We start from the raw sequence: 24,211 nt of genomic DNA on the forward strand, positions 1-24,211 counted from the left end.
TGGGGGGGATTGCTACACTACAGAATTTTTTTTTTGCATAAAAAAAAGAAAACGTATGCTTACCTGATAAATGTATTTCTTTTTTAACACTATGAATCCATGATTCATCTTAATTATTAATGGGATATTCACCTCCTGGTCAGCAGGAGGCGGCAAGGAGCACCACAGCAAAGCGTTAAATATCACCTCCCTTCACTCTCAACCCAGTCATTCGACCGAAGTTAAGGAGAGAAAGGAAGCAACAAGGTGCAGAGGTGTCTCAAGTTTATAAACCCAACAACCTATCTCTTACAAAAAACAGGGTGGGCTGTGGACTCGTGTCAAATTCTTTTTTTTTTTTTTTTTTTTTTTTATCAGGTAAGCATAAATTTTCTTTTCAATGACACGATGAGTCCACGGATCATCTTAATTACTAATGGGAAACAATACCCAAGCTAGAGTACACAGATGATACGGGAGGGATAAGACAGGGAACCTAAAAGGAAGGCACCACTGCTTGAAGAACCTTTCTCCCAAAAGCGGACTCAGCCGAGGGAAAAAAAAGTGTCAAATTTCTAGAATTTTGAAAAAAAGTGTGGAGAGGACTCATATGCAAAACGTATGATACTCTTCAGCCAAAAAGAAAGAAGTAGCCAGAGCTTTCTGTCCCTTACGTTTCCCTGAGAAAACGACAAACAAAGCAGAAGACTGACAAAAATCCTTAGTCGCCTGCAGGTAAAACTTTAAAGCACGAACCACGTCCAAATTGTGCAGAAGCTGTTCCTTCTGAGAAGTAGGATTAGGACACAAAGGAGGAACAACAATCTCCTGATTAATGTTCCGATCAGAAAGAAAGATAGAAGAAATCCTAATTTAGTACATAGAACTACCTACCTTGTCAGAATGAAAAATAAGGTAAGGGGACTCATACTGCAATGCAGAGAGCTCTGACACTGCGAGCAGAAGAAATAGAAACAATAAAAAAAAAACTTTCCAAGATAACTTAATATCTAAGGAATGCCTAGGTTTAAACGGAGCCCCTTGAAGAACTTAAAGAACTAAATTCAGACTCCATGGAGGCGTAACTGGTTTCAACACAGGTCTGACAAAATGATTGTACATCTGGAACCTCTGCCAGACGTTTGTGTAACAAAATAGATAAGGCAGAGATTTGACCTTTTAGGGAACTTGTCGATAATCCTTTCTCCAAACCCTCTTTGAGAAAAGACAAAATTCTCGGAATCCTAACTCTACTCCATGAGAAACCCTTGGATTCACACCAGTAGATATTTACGGCATTTCTTATGGTAAATATTTCTAGTTACAGGCTTACGAGCCTGAATCATGGTCTCTATGACCGAGTCAGAAAAACCCCGCTTGAATAAAATTAGGCGTTCAATCTCCACGCAGTCTGCTTCAGAGAAACTAGATTTGTGTGAAGGGCCCCTCTATTAGAAGGTCCTTCCTCAACGGAAGTCTCCAAGGTAGCAGAGAAGCCATGTCCGCCAGATCTGCATACCAAATCCTGCGATGAGGATCACCCTCTCCTGCTTGATTTGAGCAATGACCCGAGCAAGAGGAGCAAACAGAGGAAATAGGTATGCTAGACTGAAGGTCCAAGGGACCTCCAGAGCATCTATCAGCTCCACCTGGGGGTCCCTGGACCTCAACCCGTATCTCTGCATTCTGTCGGGATGCCATGAGATCCAATTCCGGCTTGAGAATCAGGTTGGAGAACACTTCTGGATGGAGTTCCCACTCCCCTGGATGAAAGGTCTGCCTGCTCAGGAAATCCGCCTCCCAGTTGGGATGTGGATCGCCGACAGACAGCAAGAGTGGGCTTCCGCCCACTGGATTATTTTGGCTACCTCGGTCATCGCTAAGGAACTCCTCATTCCTCCCTGATTGATGTAAGCCACTGAAGTGATGTTGTCCGACTGGAACCTGATAAATCGGACCGAGGCTAACTGGGGCCAGGCCAGAAGAGTATTGAAGATCACTCTCAGTTCCAGAATGTTTATAGGAAGAACAGACTGAGTCCAAACTCCCTGAGTCCTTAGGAAGCCCCAGACTGCTCCCCACCCTAGAAGGCTGGCATCTGTTGTCACAATCACCCAAGATGGTCTGCAAAAGCAGGTTCCCTGGGAGAGATGATCCAGAGACAACCACCATTAAAGAGAATCCCTCGTCTCCTGCTCCAGTAGTATTCAAGGAGACAAATCCGCATAATCTCTGTTCCATTGCCTGAGCATGCTTAACTGCAGAGGTCTGAGGTGGAACAGAGCAAACGGGATGATGCCGCGACCATCAGCCCGATTACCTCTATGCACTGAGCCACTGACGGGCAAGGAATGGACTGAAGGACTAGACAAGTATTGATAATCTTTGATTTCCTGACTTCTGTCAGAAAAATCTTCATAGACAGGGAATCTATTATTGTTTCCAAGAAAGTTACCCTTGCATTTGGGACTAAGGAACTCTTTTCCAAATTTACCTTCCACCCATGAGATTGCAGGAAGGATAACACCATGTCCGTGTGGGATCTTGCTTGTTGAAAGGATGGCGCCTGGACTAGGATGTCGTCCAGATAGGGCGCCACTGCAATGCCCCGTGACTGAAGCACCGCCAACAGCGATCCCAGAACCTTTGTGAAAATTCTGGGAGCTGTGGCAAGACCGAAAGGAAGAGCCACGAACTGGAAGTGTTTGTCCAGGAAGGCAAGCCTTAGGAACTTATGATGATCCCTGTGAATAGGAACATGTAGATACGCGTCCTTTAAATCCACTGTTGTCATAAATTGACCCTCTTGGATCAAGGGAAGAATGGAACGAATAGTTTCTATCTTGAAGGACGGTACCCTGAGAAATTTGTTTAGACTCTTGAGATCTAAAATTGGTCTGAAGGTTCCCTCCTTTTTGGGAACCACGGACAGATTGGAATAAAAACCCTGACCCTGTTCCTGTACTGGAACGGGAACGATCACTCCCAGGGCAGAGAGGTCTCATACACAGTGTAAGAACGCCTCTCTCTTTGTCTGGTCTGCAGATAATCTTGAAAGTAGAAACCTGCTTATGGGAGGAAAACTTTTGAACTCTAGTTTGTATCTCTGAGACACTATTTCTATTGCCCAGGGATCCTGAACATCTCGCACCCAAGCCTGAGCGAAGGAGGAAAGTCTGCCCCCTACCAGATCCGGTCCCGGATCGGGGGCATGCCCTTCATGCTGTCTTGGATTCAATAGCAGGCTTTTTGGATTGTTTTCCCTTATTCCAAGACTGATTGGGTCTCCATGCAGGTTTAGATTGTTCCTGCTTAGAGGAGGAAGAGGAAGAATTTCCCTTGAAATTTTGAAAGGAACAAAAATTACTCTGTCGTCCTTTTTGTTTGTTTCTCTTATCTTGAGGGAGAAGATGACCCTTACCTCCCGTGATATCAGAGATAATTTCCGACAGGCCAGGTCCAAACAAGGACTTCCCCTTGTAAGGAATAGCCAGAAGCTTAGACTTAGGAGACATCCGCAGACCAAGGTTTTAACCATAAGGCTCTGCAAGCTAGAATAGAGAAACCCGAAATCTTAGCTCCCAGCTTGATAACTTGAAGGGAAGCGTCCGTAATAAAGGCATTAGCTAGTTAAAGCGCCTTTAGCCTATCTTGGATCTCATCCAAAGAAGTTTCTGTCCTGATAGCCTCAGACAGTGCATCAAACCAATACGCCGCCGCACTAGTGACGGTAGCAATGCACACAGCTGGCTGCCATTGCAGGCCCTGGTGTACATACATCTTTTTGAATAAACCCTCTAACTTTCTGTCCATTGGATCCTTGAAGGCACAACTATCCTCTATGGGAATAGTAGTTCTCTTAGCTAAGGTGGAAACGGCCCCTTCCACCCTGGGCACTGTCTGCCAAGCCTCCTTGATAGAATTGGCTATGGGAAACATCTTCTTAAAAATAGGAGATGGGGAAAAGGGTATGCCCGGTCTCTCCCATTCCTTAGCAATTATCTCAGAAACACATCTGTTGAGGAATGAACCTTGAAATATATTTGTTCAGCTTACTAGACTTCTTAGGAACAACTACTACCGTAGAGTCACTGTCGTCCAAAGTAGCTAAAAGTAACAGACGGAGGTGTTCTAGCTTAAACCTAAAAGATACAACCTCAGTATTAGCAAGAGGAATTACACTTTCCGAATCTGAAATTTCACCTTCAGATGCTACAGCCGTATCCTCCTCTTCGGGTTTCTGGGAGGGAACCTCCGAAATCGCAACAACTGCATCAGAATCCTCGCTTACTGAACGTCTGATTGTCCTCTTACGCTTTCCCTGCAACATTGGAAAAGCAGACAACGCATCAGAAAATTGTAGAAGACATGAGAGATGCGATGTCCCTTAGAGTAACTCCGGTGGGAGCCAGAGAGGAAGCGCAGGGCACTGCTTGTGAGGGCGGTAAAATTTGGGACGCTTGGGGAGAAAGCTGCGGCATATATTGAACCTCATCATTAGACTCCTGAACAACATCCGCTTTAGAAAAAGTTGGCTCAGAAAAAAATCTTTTTCCTATAAAGTCCTCTCAATACATGAGGGACAGAAAGGGATTGGTGGTTCCACATTGGCTTTAAAACACAAGGAGCAAGTAACATCTTGCAAGGCCCCTTGGTCCATACTTGTTCACAATTGACCAAATATGCAATACATTTTTTTAAAGGGCCACTGTAAGTAAATATTTTCTATGACTGTTACTAACTACCCCAAATATGCTTTTTATCAATAGCATTTCATTAACATATCTCTACCGTATATCAGAAATCTTGTCTGCAAATTTGTTTTCCATACCCACTCCGTGGATATCCTTTGCTCTGTACCAATCCGTTTACAATACCTAGGTTTCAAAATGGCGTTTTAAACACAATTTCATTGGTTTAAGTATTTTGAACACGCAGTGCTGAAAATAGTGGGCAGGATAACGTGACATCGGGGAATAAAAGATATAACTTTTATAACGTTATGAAACTTCGTTTTGGAGAAAATATAGGTCAGTAGGTTTTAATTAATGTTTATTAACTTTAATATGTTAGTTGTTTGGCTTAAAATTTTTAACAGAAAGTAATCCTTTAACCTTATTTAAAAATTTTAAAATGAAGACGTTACTGTCTCTTTAAATTTAAAACGTTAACTTTTTTACTGAATATCGTTCAATTAGCAATTTACAAATAGGAGTACAAAAAAAAGCACCTCTGCACCGCAGCTACCCTGCTGAGGTGCTCCTACCTGACAGACAATCCAATAATCCTTTCAGCTATTGATGTACTGTCTATCCGTTTAGCGCTTCAGAAGAGCAATCTCAACTCCGGTGCTAGAAATGCTCTGTACGGACCATACGCTTCTAGTCACGACCTGATGTAGTCTTGTACTTGTCTCCCGGACTGAAGCGCAACTAAAGTGGCGCGCAGTTCAGAATGATCCTCCCATCATGGGCGTTACCATGGTAGCCCCGTTCGTCATTTTGTAAAAATAAAATGTTTAAACCACCAGAGCCATGATAAAAGCATTTCTCCAGCCCAAGTGCCAGCAATGTAATGCTGTCCCAATTCCTCTCCAGTCATTGAGAGTTTATAGTGTCCCTAACATAACGTGCCTCCTCTTTCCCTGTGCACTTTGTCATTAATAGCGTGCTCCCTTCTTTCTGAGTCCCCCCAGAAAAAATAAAGTAGCACTTACCTCTACTTCTGCCTGACAGCAAGGCAGCTCACAGGCTTGAGAGGTCCTCTCCCTCACATCGACCTGTGGAGGAAAAACATGCCGAGTAATCTTTACCTCAGACTAAAGGAGATAGGGCAGCAAGAAATACATGGGAGGCACAGTGAGAATTATGTCCCACAAGTTCCCATTGCTCTAAAGCCACCAATGCTCAACTGAAGAGAGACTGATATGGCCTACGGCTACTCTAAGACAAAGCAGCACAATCTTGTACCACTTTAAAAATAATAAACTCTTGATTGAAGAATCATAACTAACACCACCACTTCCTATCACTAACGCAAGCGAAGGGAATGACTGGGTTGGGAGTGAAGGGATGTGATATTTAACAGCCTTGCTGTGGTGCTCTTTGTTGCCTCCTGCAGACCAGGTGAATATCCTATTAATAATTAAGATGATCCATGGACTCATCGTGTCATTAAAAAGAAAAAGTATATTAACTGGGTGCTGGCAGACAGCTGCAAGTACCTATGATGGCAGAAACCATGGAGGGGGGGGGGGGAATTATAGAGCTGTTTGGGAGGAGTCAGGAGGTGAGGGGGATTAGACACTGCAGAAAATAAAGCCCTAAAACTTAGGTACTGGCAGACAGTCTCATTATTAAGATGGTGGTGAAATGTGTGGGTGGGGGAGAAAAAAAAAGTGGAAGGGCAATCTTTACACAAGGAATATTATTATCCTTACCAGCTGACTAATTAACCTCTTCACTGCTGGGAATTTAAGAGGTGTGGTGCGCATATGCAACTAGTGGCCTAATTATGGGAAGGGGATCCCAGAGAAGAAGCTTTAACAACTATTTGGGCCTAGATCAAAACCCAAATTTTCCAATTTACTTTATCAAAGTGTGCACCATCTTTATATGCACACTTCGAGGCACCAAAGCCTACTGAGCATGTGCAGGAGTGCATTATATACATATATGCATTTTGTGATTGGCTGATGGCTGTCACACAATACAGGGAGGAGGAAAATTGAATAACTGACATTGGCCAGAAAATGTATCTACTCATTTAAAATTCTAAGTAAGTGCTGTTGCATTGTATTTTTGAGATGTATTTGTCAATTATGCTTAAGGGTCCTTTAATGCCAAATTATGTATATTGTCCAATCATCTGACTACATACATTAGACGTCTGTCTGTCCAGCCAGTCTAGTTACTTATCAAGTAAGTATTGCAAAAACAAAGCTTTAACTAACATCAAAATCTGAGTCTCTATCAAGGGTTCCAACTGAAGCACATCATCTGATATGTAATACTAGATTTGTCATCAGCTAGAAAAGAGTGTTATTCAACTAAAATGATCAAAAGTGCTGGTATAATACATTATGCACTTATTAAATTAGACCAACATACAATAAAGCAGCTCATGATATACATCATATGCTTCCTATAGATAGACTTAATACACCATTAACAGTAAATATGAAGATTTACTAGGATTCTTTAGCATAGGCCAATGTATTTGCTCTGCCTTATTTAGTATAAAAAGTTAACGCATATACATAGATTTATTGAGCATTAGAGTGGATAATCAACCACTGAAACAAATAATGCTATAACCTGTCAGATTAGGATGATTACAGATAAAATCGAACAACATGCCTACCATATTTTATTAAACGGCAAGAAGTATCAGTTATAACAGGTAGTACAAAACTTGTTTTAATGTTGCTAGTGCTGCTTTTGGGAAATTTCTTCTTAGTGTACAGATTTAAAGGGCCATTGTACACCAGATTTTTTTTGCATAAATGTTTTGTAGATTATCCATTTATATAGCCCATCGGGTAGTGTGTTTTTTTGTAACAATGTTTAGTTTTTTTTTTGTTGTTTTTTTTTACACATTGTGCTGATTTTTTAGACTCCTAAGCAAGCCCCCCAAAGTTTTAGATGTATACGCTCGTCTTGTTTATGTTATCTATTTTCATATGCAGGGAATGGAGGGAGAAAAATCTAAATTTTCGTTATCGATGACGAATTCTACAGTTTCCAATCCACGATGCCCCCCTGGGGGATTCAACCCCCTTTACAAATACGCCCATGGTTTACAGAGCGCATTCAGGAATAATTGGATGTCAATTTCAGTAGATATGCGCGTTCATGAGCCTCAAATGAATGAATATGCGCCACTCTTCGCTCACGGTTAATATGAGCTATGGAAGCAGCTGTCTCTTCTCTTACTTTCGTGGCGGCTGAAACAGAGCATGCTCTGTTTCAGCCGCCACGAAAGTAAGAGAAGAGACAGCTGCTTCCATAGCTCATATGAACCGTGAGCGGAGAGTGGCGCATGCGCATATTCATTCATTTGCGGGACCGCGCTTTAGGGCTACGTATAGAGCGGAAGCAGGAAGTATCAATTGGCCAAAATACGGTATAGATTATAAAAGATCTATAAAACAATAATGGATCGTTTTTTAAAAAAAAAAAAAAAAATAATAATCTTAGCGACTATGTTTATGGAGACACAATTTAAGCATAGCAAAGTTCCATAGTGGTTGACCATACATTCCCTTTAAAATACTACAATAATCCCCAGGAACACTTGCTTGGAAGTATGTCTAGAACCTTATTAATCTGTTTCCTATAATAAAAATGTAACAAAACAAAAAAAACCCCACTAAGGTCAATGTGAAATAGAATTTTATTGAAGTAGCATTAACAACCAAATAAATATTCCTTTGAAACACTGCAAAAATTGCAGACCCAAAGAAAAAAGTCACAATTGGGAAACATTTCCACCACGCTTGGCTGCTTTACTCATTTTCATACAAGGACTCATCCTTTTTCTTGTTATTTGCATGCTCTTGCGTTCCCCAGGAATAAGTTATGTATGCAAGCAGGAAAGCTGAAAAATATACAGAACATTTTAAACAATTGTATTACTATATTATTTGTCTAACAATACACAGTAATGGAAAGTACTATTGTAAATTAGCAGGTGAATAACTTTGATTTGTACTTGGCCTACCTAAAACAGGGTGTAGCAAAATGTAATATGTGCCTAATGCTACCGTTTCCTTATCCCTTAAAGAAGTAGCTTAAAAAGCATTTTATTGTGGCAAAAAAGTAAGACATTTTGGAAAATGAAATAAAGCGCTATGTACAGTATTTACAATCAAGGCAGGGTCTGATGATCTAAAGATCTCTACTATGGCAAGGGGTTGTGCCTGATGTGGCAAATTTTAGCTTAAGGGCTGTTTAGCTACTAGTTCTGGATGTGAAGGAGAGATAGTTCCATTATCATATAATGCTAAAAAAAAAAAAAAAAAAAAAAAAAAAAAAAGACCCCAAAGTTTTTGCGTGATTTCTCACTATGCCGGCACATATTTGATCATCAAGAGAAAAAAAAAAAAAAAAAAAATAATAATGTACCCAGAAAATGAACCCCAACATACAGTAAAATGCTGGCCCTGTTCTCTCAATGTGTCTAGCCTAGCAAAAATTTGTGTGTCACTACCTCTTTAGCCAAATCAAGCACGTATTCCAAGAAAAGGATATTCTCAAACACACAAGAAAAAAAGAAATCCCTTATTTAAAGTTTCAAAACATAGTTTTTCATTTTCAAAACCTCCCATTGATAAAAAGGCTTAAACAGAGAACGAATAAGCAGAAAAATAAACCAGTGAGAATTATGGCAACATTTTATTTGTGATTTCATAAGTGACTTGATGTAATGTTTGAGTTAAATGGTCATTGAAACTGTTCTGTGCATCAGACGTCTGTTTGGGCAGCAAATAAGTGCATGCATTGGCACAAAGAACATATGGCTACATTTTAACTCTAGGCAAAGATCCACTAACTGACTTTAAATCTACTTCTAATACTTTTCATTTTCAGGTTAAAAATGTCCAACATGCAAGGTTGTCCGATATGCCGAAAGACTTATCACTGAGAAAGTGTTTGAGCATAAAAATATACACCAGTAAAAATGGTTAAGTATTTGGGTACAATGGTTTCTATATCCTTGCATACTGGTTTTCAAATTCAGCTTCATAAATGATAAAGCACTTAAAAAAAGGGACATAAAACCTATTTTTTTTTAATTAAATTATTCAGATAGAGCATGTGATTTTAAACAACTTTCCAGCTTACTTCTATTATTTGTTTTGTTCTCTTGATATTGTTTGTCGAAAGGGATACCTAGGAATAATCAGAAGCTGCTAATTGGTGGCTGCTCATATGCCTCATGTTAGAATGAAGCTAATTGGATAATAGAAGTAAAATAAGAAAGCTGTTAAAAATTGTATTCTCTCTGAATCAAGAAAAAAAAAAAAAATATTCGGGTTTCATGTCCCTTTAAGATGACATTTAGTATCACACTTGTTGGTCCACAAGATATCAGTAATTTAGGACAGCATGGAACTTCCTACCATATATGGCATCCTGCAGCTTCCCCCTTTGACAAAGGCAAGAAGCGGCCTGGGAAGCATAAGCAGTCCCCCGTGATCCGGCCCCGTCCTTGAAATCACACGATTTTTACCAATAGTGTTTACATTAAAACTTTGTTCCGATGTGAACACCATTATATTGTCACAAAGGGGTTAATAATATTGATAACGTATTTTTCCATATAAAGTTAGGGCTTCATACATTCTGAGGGAGTTACTGCTTCTACAATTTTACATCTTTGTGTGCGTCTCTTTTAAACATCCCTGATATAATTAACTTGCATTATTTACCATGGTTGCATAGTCATAAACAACCAGAATTTAAGCGGTTTTAAAACTTACGTGGTCCTACTTTTAACACCTGTGCCCTGAATCTTCTAAACACATTGGGACCGCTTTTAGAGAAAAAGCCAGGAAATGCTCTCTGTTCAAAGGGAGAAAGACTGTAGGTGATGACATGCCGCACCTTGGCCAAGTCCCCGAAGTGGAGTCCCATTTCTCTGTTGAAAAATATGGAGGTTAAAAGAAGAAACAAGTTGTTTTTTTACCCTATGGAGGTAGAATCATTTAAGAAGTATACGGAGGTAATGACAAATTGATATGAGCCATCAATATTAATAATGCTAAGAATTCTCCTTAGTTCTTTACTTTTAATTAAAAAATAATAAAGTACAATATTGCTTCAAACCAATGTTTACATTTCAAATATAAAGAGAAAAGACCTGCCAGAGGGTCGCTTTGATACTCCTCATAAAGACTTGAGGAGAAACCTTCTTTGGGTTAAAAGTTGAAACTGACTGGATCAAGACATACATGAGTGAGAGTAATGTATTAAAGTAAATTAACCCTCAGAAGCTCCAATATACAGATTTAGGTACTCAACCCCTTCAGAGAGGGGGTGTCTCAACTGGGAAGTGTTACCCAAGGCATGGCCAAGATATATAATTTAATGTGTTTTATTGGGTAAATCAGATAGTGTAGCAGGATAACAAAAAAGGTGTAATTTTTTTAGTTCTGACATCAAAATGTTATGTTTGCCCACGACTATGGCATGTTGCAAATTCATGGGATGCGTTAGCAACAGCGTTTAGAAAACATAAGTTAGGTATCTAAACATTTAGGAGACATTGGGTACTCTCATTTACCTATTATGTATCTACAACTGTGAGCCCAATAATTTGGTTTGAATTTTGAAAAAAAGATGGAAAGTTATTTGTTTTTTTAAAGCCAATTACTTGGCACTTATTACCATGGGTAAACCCTTTTAGTGGAATGTAATATTCTTATGATTTCAGTTTTTATACTTTCATACGATTAAATTGGATAGTATAGCTCTTTAGTTAATTATATCTTTAAAAGCCCCAGTCTTGCAGGCCTATGAAATGTTGAAGGCTTGTGGGCTTTCCTAGCCATTTTTTGCTGCCGCTATGCACTAAAAGACAAATTATGCTTACCTGATAACTTTATTTCCATTGTGGGGAGGAGAGTCCACGGCTTCCTTCATTACTTTTGGGAAACACAGAACCTGGCCACCAGGAGGAAGAAAAGACAGCCCAGCCAAAGGCTTATTAAATACCTCCCCCACTTCCCTCATCCCCCAGTCATTCTGCCGAGGGGGGGGGGGGGGGGAAAGAGAAAGAAAAAGATAGGCCCCCTGATTGGAAATCTATTTTTAGACATCATGGCTTATATCAAAGCAATGGAAAAGAACCTTTTTTTTTTTTACACTAAACAAAATTGATATCCACGAAATTATATGGGAAGATTGGGCAGCTCTATTTAAACCTCATTGGCAACCCGCAGTCTCTATGTGATAAAAAGGAAAAAAAAAAAAAAAATTTTTATATATATATTTTTATATATATATATATATATATATATATATATATATATATATATATATATATATATATATATATATATATATATATATATATATATATATATATATATATATATATATATATATATATAAAATAAAAACAGTAGCCAGCATCTGCCTGTCGCCTCCCCTCCCCCCGCCTTCCTCTCCCCCTACCCCAAGTATAAACCTAATTTGTGTTCTCAGCCTAGATGCATCATTTTTATCTGCTCTTTTTGATTGGTTTGTAAGTGACAATTGATCTACCTTCTTAATAAAACTTTGAAATAAACAATAAAATAAAAATGTAGGTCTGTCCACCAGAGTTACGTGCGGGAGCCGTGGACTCTCCTCCCCACGATGGAAATAAAATTATCAGGTAAGCATAATTTATGTTTTCCATCTAAAAGGGGAGGAGAGTCTACGGCTTCATTCATTACTTTTGGGACATATACCCAAGCTTTAGAGGACACTGAATGAAACCGGAGGGTAAAACTGCGGAGCCTAATCTGAGGGCACTACAGCCTGTAAAACCTCTCCCAAAAGCAGCTTCCGCAGAAGCAAAAATGTCAAATTTGTAAAACTTTGTGAAAGCGTGTAAGAAGGACCAGGTAGCCGCCTTACAAATCTGCTCCATAAAGGCCTCATTCTTGAAGGCCCAAGATGAAGTCACAGCTCTAGCTGAATAAACCGTGATCCTCTGAGGAGGCTTATGTCCCGCATGCAAATCAAGCTCCTCAACCATAAAGACAAAAGTAGTAGAAGAGGCCCTTTGCCCCTTGCTCTTCCCGGAATACACCACAAAGAGATGTAGACTGTCTAATATGCTTTGTAGCCTGAAGATAGAACCACATCCAGATTATGAAGTAACCTCTCCTTAGAAGAAAGGTTAGGACACAAAGAAGGGACCATTATTTCCCGATTGATGTTACGGCTAAACACCACCTTGGGAAGAAACCCCAAACCGGTGCGAAGAACAGCCTTATCCGCATGAAAAACCAGATAAGGAGGCTCGAATTGCAAGGCAGCCAGCTCAGATACTCTGCGTGCTGATGCAATAGCCAACAGGAAGAGAACCTTCAAGGACAGAATCTTAAAAGGAACATGAAACCCAAATATTTTCTTTCAGGATATAGAGTATGCGATTTTATAACAACTTTCTAATTTACTTCATTCTCGATATTATTTGCTGAAAAGCATATCTAGATAGGCTCATTAGCTGCAGATTGGTAACTGCACGTAGATGCCTCGTGTGATTGGCTTACCCATGTGCATTGCTATTTCTTCAACAAAGAATATATATATAAAAAAAATGAAGCAAATTAGATAATAGAAGTAGTAAATTGGAATGCTGTTTAAAGTTGTATTCTCTACTTGAATTATGAAAGAAAAATTTGGGGTTTAGTGTCCCTTTAATGTCAATAGAATGCATAGAGCTCAAATGGAACCCTCTGCAATACCTTAAGGACCAAGTTTAAGCTCCATGGGGGAGCAGACTGCCTAAAAACAGACCTGATTCTAGACAGAGCATGAAAAAGATTGAATGCCAGGAAGCTCAGTGAGTCACTTATGCAACAAGACTGATAATTCTGAAATCTGGCGGCAAGACCCTTATCCAAACCTTCTTGGAGAAAGGACAGAATCCTGGATACCTTCACCTTGTGCCAAGGATATCCATGCTTATCACACCAGGACAAGTAAGTCTTCCACACCATATGGTAGATGCGACGAGCGACCGGCTTCCTTGCCTGAACTAGAGTGTCAATCACACTCTCAGAAAAACCTCTCTTGGCTAAGACTAAGCGTTTAACCTCCACACAGTCAGCCTCAGAGAAACGAGATTTTGATGTTGAAAGGGACCCTGTTACAAGGTAACCTCCATGGCGGAGGGGGAAGACATCCCCACCAGATCCGCAAACCATGTCCTCCGCAGCCACGCTGGAGCAATCAGGATGGCCGAAGCTCGCTCCTGCTTGATGCATGCCACTATACGAGGTAGAAGTGGTAAAATGTAAGCTAGGCCGAAACCCCAAGGCATCACTAAGGCATCTATCAGCTCTGCCTGGGGATCCCTCGACCTTGATCCGCATCGGGGTAACTTGCAATTGAGTCTTGACGCCATGAGATCCATCTCCGGCGTCCCCCATCTGAGACAAATCTCCGCAAACACTTTGGGGTGAAGAGACCATTCCCCCAGATGGAAGGATTGCCTGCTGAGAAAGTCCGCCTCCCAGTTGTCCACATCTGGAATGTGGATCGCTGAGAGCGAGCAGCTGTGTGACTCCACCCACTCCAAAATCAGAGACACCTCCCTTATTGCTAGGGAGCTCCTCGTACCCCCCCTAATGGTTGATGTAAGCCACCGAGGTAACGTTGTCGGTCTGAAATCTGATGAAGTTGAACGCCCCCAGAGCATTGTAAATTGCTCGAAGTTCCAGAATATTTATCGGTAGGAGAGACTCCTCCCGGGTCCGCTTTCCTTGTGCCATCCTGGCACCCCAAACAGCTCCCCATCCTGCCATTCTCGCATCCGTTGTCACAATCTCCCAGGACAGTCAAGAAGGATGTCCCCAGGGATAGATGCTCCGGAGGGATCCACCAAAAGGGAGTCCCTGGTCCGAACATCCATGGATATCCGCTGTGATAGATCTGAATGATCGCCGTTCCACTGTCTCAACATGCACAAATGAAGAGGTCTGAGATGGAACCTGGCGAAAGGAATGACGTCTATGCTGGACACCATGAGCCTGATCATCTCCATACACTGAGCCACCGCGGGGCTTGAGTAGGACTGAAGGGCAAGACAGGTGGATGCAATCTTCCTGCGTCGTTGATCTGTGAGAAATATTTTCATGGACAGAATCTATTATCGTGCCCAGAAACTCCACCCTGTTGCTGGGAACCAGGGAACTCTTTCCTGAGTTGATCTTCTAACTGTGAGATTGGAGCAAGAACAGAAGAGCCCTCAAATGATCCTCTGCAAGGCTGAACGACGGCGCCTGGACTAGGATGTCGTCCAGATAGGGCACCACAGCAATGCCCCTGGATCTGGCCACTGCAAGTAGCGCCACCAGAACCTTTGTGAAGACTCTCGGGGCCGTCGCAAGACCGAAGGGAAGGGCCACAAACTGGAAGTGTTGGTCCAGAAACTCAAATCTCAGGAACTTGAACTGGTCCCTGTGAATTGGAACATGACCTTCAAGTCTATTGTCGTCATGAACTGCCCCTCTTGAACTAGGGGCAGAATAGATCTGATAGTTTCCATTTTGAACGATGGAACAGCCAGAAACTTGTTTAAACACTTTAGCTCCAGAATCGGGCGGAACGTGCCCTCCTTTGGAACCACAAAGAGATTTGAATAGTACCCTAGACCCCTTTCTGCTTGGGGTACTGGTACGATAACACCTAGAGAGGAGAGATCCCTCACATTCTAGAAACGCCTCTCTCTTTTCCGGTCTTGAAGACAGGTTTGACAGGAGGAATCTGCCTCTGGTCGGATGGGACCTGAACCCTATCCTGTAACCCTGGGCGACAACCCAAGGGTCCTGAATGTCCTGCAACTAGGCTTCGGAGAAGAGACAATCTGCCCCCCACTTGGTCCGGAGACCTGTCGGGGGCCGCCCCTTCATGCCGATTTTATCTCTGCGGGCTTTTTGTTCTGCTTGGACTTGTTCCAAGACTGGAGTAGGCTTCCAAGTTCCCTTGGACTGAGCCGCTTTTGCGGCGGGCTGCTAGCGCAGGGCCTTTTCCGCACGAAAAGTAGATCCTTTAGGCTTAACCTTATCCTGCGGTAGGAAAGCTCCCTTGCCTCCCGTAACCGTGGATATGGTCGAAACCAATCCTGGAGCGAACAGAATCTTTCCTTAAAGGGACACTCAAGTCAAAATGAAACTTTCATTATTCAGATAGAGCATGCAATTTTAAACAACTTTCCCATTTACTTCCATTAACAAAATGTAGTCTTTTTATATTTAAAAACTGAGCATGTGCAAGAATTCACAGAATAAGCGTGTATGCATTTGTTATTAGCTGATGGCTGTCACATGGTACAGGGGGAGTGGAAATAGACATAACTTTTAAAATTGGCAGGGAAAAAAAAATAATCTACTAATCATTTGAAGTTCAGACTAAGTGCTATTGCATTGTCTTGTTATCTTGCATTTGTTGATTATGCAAATCTACTGTGTTGACTGGTCCTTTAAAAAGACAGGGACAACAGCCTCGACTTAGAGGTCATGTCCGCAGACCAAGACATAAGCCACAGAGCCCTACAAGCTAAAAACGGAGAATCCTGAAACCTTTGGTTCAGGCTAATAATTTGCATATTGGCGTCACAAATGAAAGAATTGGCGACCTTCAACGCCTTAATCTTATCCTGTATCTCGTCGATGGAAGTCTCCCCCTCTCGACCATATCACACAGGGATTCACACCAATATGTCGCAGCTCCAGCAACAGCCCGTGTGCTGAAACATTTTCGTTAACATGTTTTCCAACTTTTTATCCATGGGCTCTTTAAACAACGACCTATCCTTGAGAGGAATAGTTGTCTGCTTTGCCAGCGTGGAAATAGCACCATCCACCTTAGGACTGCCCCCCCACAGTTCGAGCTGAGAGTCTGGAACGGGAAACAGTTTCTTATAGGAAGAAGGGGAAAAGGCAGAACCTAATCGCTCCCATTCATTCTTAATATTAGCCATCTTAACAGGAACCAGGAAGGTCTGAGGCACCACCCTGTAATCGTATACCTTATCAAGCTTAGGGATCGAAGGTTCCCCCGCAAGCTTCGGTTCCGGAACCTCCAGAGTAGCAAGCACTTGCTTCAGCAAAAAGCGCAAATTCTCCATCCTAAACCTAAAGTCAGGCTCCTCCGCAGCCGGAGGTTGAGATGACAGACTCCGACCCAGAAGGAGCCTCCTCCGAAGAGTGGGCACTGTCTTCATATAACGCCTCCGGTATTTCCATAGGCGTAGACAACCCCTGGGCCGGGCCACCAAGATATGCCCTACGCTTGTGCTTAACAGAACGTGGTAAGGCATGGATCTCTTTCGATACCGCCGTTTGCAGTTGATCCACAAAATCTGACAGCCAACGAATCTCTCCCGTAGGAGTAATGGTTGGACTCTGGGGAGCTGCATGTGCACTCAGATGAAAGCAGGGAACGCACCTCACGAACCCTCAGGAGGTGGACGGATCTGTAGTACTAGACATCCCTTTACTCAGATTTTGCAACTTTATCAAGGCATGTGGAACATAGTTGAGCAGGCTGATCTACAAGAACCTCCTCACAATAAACACAGGAATGAGACTTTGTGAAAGAGGGGGTACCCTCTAACGCATCAGAGTCCTCCATAGCTTGCACTTTTAATATGGACTAGATTAGTTTAATAAACAGGCACCTTTATACCACCAACGGCCGGGGTACTCACCACCTCCTAGGACCCGGACTACAGAAACTGCTTCGTCGCCTGCGCCGCTGATCAACAGAGGAAGTGGAGACGGCCACACCTGGTCATATGGGACGCCTCGCAGGACCGCCCCTGCACTAAGGAGAAACGTGTCAAAACCGGCCACACAAATACTCCTGGAAGTCAACCTGAAAGTTGCACCCTTGCCAGAGCCTCCTCTTGCACATAACGCAGCAATAACACAAACAATATCATGTATAAACCCCCCCTGTTCAAAAAATGAAATGATCTTGCCATAATCTATGCCGTGGAACACGAACACGGCCCTTCAAGTGCGACAGGTAGAAGCATCGCTCCTGACATGGACTTGAGTGCAGAAAGCAGGCAGTGAAACTCGTCAACGCCGATTGCTTGTGGAGCTGTTAATATGAGTTACGATGGTTTTGCAGAAAGACTCTCCCTCACCCAGGCTCTCACTGAGAGGCTGACGGGGCTACTTAAAACTCCAGTCCAATTACTTAGAGTACTACCCTCCATTAGATAGTACTCTAAATCTTCGGCACTTCTCTGCAATCCTCCTGTGACGAAAGGCAAAGAATGACTGGGGGATGAGGGGAGTGGGGGAGGTATTTAAGCCTTTGGCTGGGGTGTCTTTGCCTCCTCCTGGTGGCCAGGTTCCATATTTCCCAAAAGTAATGAATTAATGTGTGGACTCTCCTCCCCTTTAGATGGAAAATCAGCCAAAATGTATAAGTGGATGATAAACACTTGTGGGAATATATACGTTTTATGGGTCGGTCAGATAGTTCAGCCCTGGTAACTAATGGTAACTACTGGACACCAGTATTTAGTTCTGCTGTCAAACCACCATACAGTATATAACAAAATGTGTAAATCACTACCATTGCAGCCAAATGCAAATATGTAGTAGTTAAAATGGTGCAGACCCTTTAAGAAATATGTATGCTACAATTGGCACACAAAAAGAAAGGGAATACAGCACTCTTATAAATTAAAAACTTACATTTTATTACTTGTCAAAACATTACTAAGACTTGATACTGTGTAATTTCATAGGTTACTTATCACCGATTCAGAACATAACCCCCCTCATCCAATTAAATAAAAATAATCTAATTTAAAAAAATTATGAAAACAACCAAAATAAAAGCGAGGACCAATATAAGTGTAAATGAAAGAAGAAAATCAAATGAGAATACATACATGCAATACAAATAAAACAATATTGTCCAGCAATCAATGTACAACACCCTGCTGCACCATACCCTGAGGAGGACACGTCTGGGCTGGTTGTCAATGGGATCTATGTACACTGTACCAATAATAGGTAGCAATTGGCTTGAATGAAAAAATAGACTATTCATGTTTTCTAAGAGAGTAATGAAAGTTGTAAATTAATGCTCCACTTTAAAGGGACATTCCGGTCAAAATTTAAATGCACATAGATGAATTACATTTTTAAGTAGAAGTATATTTGCAATATAAATGTATTGACAAAAATGCTTCTAGAAAAAGTTATCACTGTTTTAGTGTTAACATTTTTCTCTACACGCGCATGTGAAGCATAGCTAGATATTCTCAGTGCACCAGCATTTAAATACTGCAGCTGTGCAGAGAACCAGTGGGGCTTGTATCATGTCAGCAATTAACAAATTGAGGCATTACCAGATGGTACAAGCACCTCAGGCTCTCTGAGCTAGTGCTGTGTTTAAAATGTTGGTGCACGGAGCATACTTAAATACACATTTGAAACAACTATAACTTGTATTAGAAGCATTTTTGCTAATACATGTATATTACAAAAAAGCTATTCAAAACTGAAATGTATCCACAGATTCCAATTTTGGCTGGAATGTCTCTTTAAATAACATGATATACTAAGCTGCTAAATTGTAGCAAGGTTAAACACTCATTATTCAGATAGGGAATTTAATTTGAAACCACTTTCCAATTTAATTTTATCATTAAATTAGCTTTCTCCTCTTGGTATTCGGTGTTGAAAGCTAAACTTAGGTAGGCTCATATGCGAAGTCCTAAGCCCTTGAAGGCCACCTCTTATCTTAGTGCATTTTAAGTTTTTTACAGCTGGACAGCACTAGTTCCGGTGTGTGATATAGATAACATTGTGCTCACTCCTGTGGATTATTTATGCAAGCCTGCAGAGTCTTAGATACAAATTAATTACATAGGTAAAAAGTATATTAATATAACTGTTGGTTATGCAAAACTGGGAAATAGGTAATAAAAAGGGATTACCTATATTTTTAAACAATAATTATGGAGTAGACTGTCCCTTTAAGATACATTATAAGCCACATGATATAGTCATGGCTGTAATGTTTTTTGAACATTAATTCCATTAATCCATTTAAAATGTTGTCATGTTCTCGCTTAGGTTTCCCTAAGATTATTTGGGCATTTTTTTTCTTCTATCTAGAAGATATCACATATTGTTCTTGCATTTTTCAAAACGATCTGCAGAAATAACCATCTTCACAGCAAAAAAGGTAGTGTGCACATGTCCTGAGCACTACATAACAGGAAACAGTACTGCCATCTGGTGCTCTTGCTAAAGTATAACACTGTTGCAACACTGCTGCTGTATAGTGCTGCAGACACGTGCACACTCCTGAACTTAACTTCCTGCTTTCAACAAAGGATAAAAAGAGAACAAAGGAAATGTGATAGTAATTGAAAAGTTGTATAAAAATTTTGTTCTATCTGAATCATGAAAGAAAATTGTGTTGTATGTCCCTTTAAGCTATACATGTTATTGTTTATTGTCATTTTGTTAATTTTTTGGTGTGTATAGTTGCATCAGAGGGGAAATTTCCAAATAGCCTGTGTGCTTTATATGGTTCTGAATTAAATTAAAGGGACACTGAACCCAAATTTTTGCTATCATGATTTAGATAGAGCATGCAATTTTAAGCAACTTTCTAATTTACTCCTATTATCAAATTTTCTTCAGTCACTTGGTATCTTTATTTGAAATGCAAGAATGTAAGTTTAGATTCCTGCCCATTTTTGGTGAACAACCTGTGCTGTTCTTGCCCATTGGTGGGTAAAATCACCTACGAATAAACAAGTGCTTTCCATGGTTCTGAACCAAAAAGATAGCTTAGATGCCTTCTTTTTCAAATAAAGAAAGCAAGAGAACGAAGAAAAATTCACAATAGGAGTACATTAGAAAGTTGTTTAAAATTGCATGCTCTATCTGAATCACGAAAGAAAAAAACTGGGTTCAGTGTCCCTTTAAGATTTCATACTGTCCCAAAAAAGTCGCAATAAAAATACATACAATGCTGTAAACGTAAAAAAAAAAACTTTTATCCAAACAGCTTGGGACCAGAAAAGATTTCAGGTTTTGCATCTGTTATATGGGACAGCTTGAAGATGGGATGGAACTCTTATGTCATTTAGACCAGTGCTTGACAAATCCATTTAGAAATTATTAGCCAGTAAGAACATTTAGGAGCCAGACAGTGGGATTTGTATATAGATATATGGAGAATAACCCAAAAAGTTAGGAGCCAGGTATAAAATTCTAGGAGCCAATTGTTCTCAGGCTCATGTGTTTGTCAAGCCCTGATTTATACAATATTTACATGTCATAATACAGCTTGAACATGCAGCCTAAAGGTAGTTTTATATCATTTGTAATACTTTTGTATAAATAGTGCCATAAGAAAGATAGTACAGTACTGTAATCAGGCTGTTAAATAGCAATTTTAAATAATTTTATTTTTAAAAAAATATTAATGAAAAACTCTGGATTTTGGCATTCTTGGTTTGGGAATTTGTAGCTATACTACTTCTCTGTTAGAGCATTTAACCCAGCTTTGATCTTAAAAGTCCTATGAACACTTCCTGGACGTTCTAGGTAGCAAGCGCCTTCTCTGCCCCCTTATGTGGGCAGCATATATAGTTAAAAGGTAAAGATGAAAAGAAAATGTTACTATTGCTAGTTTCTACATTAACACAACAAAGGATGTCATACTAATAGATTGCATATTATTCCTTACATGTCATCTCTCAGCCTGGTGACACTACCCACCCCATATCTGCTATTTGGGGTATATCAAAAGTTAGTAGAGTAACATTTTAGGTGTAATTTCTCCATATCTGTCAAGCTTAATATAAAAATTGACAAATTGCTGCTATATTTTAAGAGATTTTACCAAAAAACTACTGGACTGGTAATCACATATATTACACACTGAAGCCTAATTCAGTGAATAATAAGCCAACTTCAGCTTTGTGATAAATTATTCAAGCACATCCTCTTCTTAAAAAGGTTTGCAATATCTGATATGAAGGGTTACTTTACAATGAACAGATGACTTTGCAAAGACAATAGCAATCTGCTCAGACGAGCAATCTCAAGCTCACTAACTACATTTCTCAACCTATCAATTTAATGGCTGTTTTGTTGTACATTGAAATGGTTTTAGACTACAGGGAAGGCGATATTTCATTTTAAAAATTAAACTAACAATCCTAAACTGCGCACTATCAAAATTGCTAGAGCTAGGCCACACCAACCAAGGACGCAATAACCTAAGCAAAACAGAGTGAAGCGCTGCGCCCCACAGTGATTCACTATACAGTACATGGTGCTGCTCATTACATAAACGGACATTTTGATTACTCGAATATTTCTGAGCTTTATGGGGATTCCAAACACTGATCCACCAACTCACCTTGATGCACAGTAGGCTCACTCACTGTCAATGGCAAACACAGGTCACAGCAACACTTCCTTATCCGGGTCACATGAAAAGGGGCGTGTCTAAAGTGTCACCGTGTAGCACGCGTGACTGCTGCCTTCTGGGAGAATTTATGTGGATGAGACGTGCCATCTACTGGTGTTATCAGCTAACTGCATGTATATATTTATAGAAATAGCACTATTCTATAGCACAAAGATCATACAATAGTAGTATCTTATGTATATTTAATTTAGGCGAGTACTGAAAACTGAAAGGTACAATTATTTTAATATTACAATTAACTCTTAAGTGGATAGTACATATATCAAACTGATATTTACATGCTTATAACTTTTGCCTGGATGGAGGAATGTGGCTGAAATTGGGAAAGGGATCAGTAAAAAAAAAAAAAAAAAAAATATCAGATATATACATTCAGCATGGGGGGGGGGGGGTTAGTTATTTAGATGTGAGACAGTCTGGAAATAGAGTCCTTTGTTGGTTTGTTAAAAGTTTGCCCGTAAGTTTTGCAGCTATAAATAGGGTTGCCACCCGTCCCTTAAAATACGGAATCGTCCGTATTGGAGAATAAAATAGCGCGTCCCGTTTTGAATCAATACGGGACGAGGTTTATCCCATATTTTCCGAGTTGTCTTCAATGCAGCATCCCATGCAAATCATCGCACCCGCATACTGTGAAGACTCGTTCTATTCTGCCCCTAATTGGGTAATACTCACTGGCGGACCGTTCATTACCGATGTCACATGACAAAAGCTGGATCTCTCATAAACCACCACACTTGACTCAACTTACACGACTAGGGCACAACCAGCTCCTCATAGAGCAAGCAGATGATAAAGGAGACATGGAAAAATGAATCAAATTATTCATAACTAAATGGGAACCATATTTGCTACACTTTCCCCAAAAAATTAGACAACACATCTTAACCCCCTTCCTAAACAGCACTTATCTAATGACGGAACAACTAAAAAGGCAGATGGCTTATGGACAGGAGAGACATCAGACATAATCCTTGATGACCACATCACCTTCTACATTTACACCACCACCTTACACCACAACAACGCCATAACACCACACCCAAACAACAGCTGGCTGGACCCGGAGTCTCCCCCCAGACAATGGATCCCCTGAAACTGCCCTGGAGGGTAAGTCCAACACCTCCCATGCAAAAAGCCAAATCGCAGAAAGAATTAGCCTAGTTTAATATTGTTATTTCATTTAACCCTGTTATGTATAGTTGTTCAGTTGTACCAAAGTATTTATGGTTTTCTTATTAGGTATCATTGTTGGATACCTTGAAATATTATAACTGCACACCTTCCAGGCTCAAAGAAACGTGTCAAACTCTAATCACCAACCTGACTAACATCCTGCCATCAAAAGCTACCCTGGGAAATCATGAGTATCAGGCACTACAGTCAGGAGAAGACACAATCTCCTGGACCTCACCCAACCTATCCCATTCACGCCTTCCCCTCTTTTCCTCTCCCTCTCCAGTAAAACCTCCTCCCCTAGCCCCTTCCCCTCCCTATCCCTTAGGTTAGATATTGATTAAAAATGTTTTAAAAAGTGCTCAGAAATGAGATATATGCAAATCGCCTATGTACCTAGCTATCTAACTTGTAATATCCATACTAATGCACTTGTTCTTGTAACAATTTTTTTTGGTACAAGATTGATAACGTCTTTTATAGATTTGTATCTCTGAGTTTTGAAAAATAAAGAAATAAAAAAAAAAATGTTATCTATGATGACTGCCTTGCCCACATGGTCCCTCAGGAGTGAACTCATCTCTCTTTGAAAGATTTCAGTGGCAGAGGATATGCTGAAGGGGAGTCTGCAGAAGCAAAACCGACCTACCGGTGTAATGGTTTGCAGCACTTTGGGTCTTGAGGTATCTGCTGGAAGCATCCGATGTGGAGAAGAACAGTTTCGGAGCTATATCTTCAAGCGTCGGCAGCACATATCTCTCTCTTTTCACCACCTCATTCAGCCGTTTCAAATCTACGCAGATGCGTACCTTCCCGTTCTTCGCAATGGGCACATTGGGGGCACACCAGTC

General features: G+C 40.7%; 1 protein-coding gene across 1 annotated transcript; it reads right to left on the minus strand.

Moving 5' to 3' along the window:
- Positions 1–8,355: 8,355 nt before the first annotated feature.
- Positions 8,356–22,237, minus strand: LOC128663042 (cytochrome b-c1 complex subunit 8). Its single transcript, XM_053717177.1, has 3 exons — positions 22,113–22,237; positions 10,463–10,620; positions 8,356–8,577 (listed from the first exon to the last, which is right to left on the minus strand). Exons 2-3 carry the CDS (start codon positions 10,614–10,616, stop codon positions 8,486–8,488), a joined length of 246 nt encoding a protein of 81 aa, XP_053573152.1. The 5' UTR covers positions 10,617–10,620; positions 22,113–22,237; the 3' UTR covers positions 8,356–8,485.
- Between the last annotated feature and the right edge of the window lie 1,974 nt (positions 22,238–24,211).

Source organism: Bombina bombina, chromosome 6 (assembly GCF_027579735.1).
Source record: "Bombina bombina isolate aBomBom1 chromosome 6, aBomBom1.pri, whole genome shotgun sequence".
NCBI lineage: Eukaryota > Metazoa > Chordata > Amphibia > Anura > Bombinatoridae > Bombina > Bombina bombina.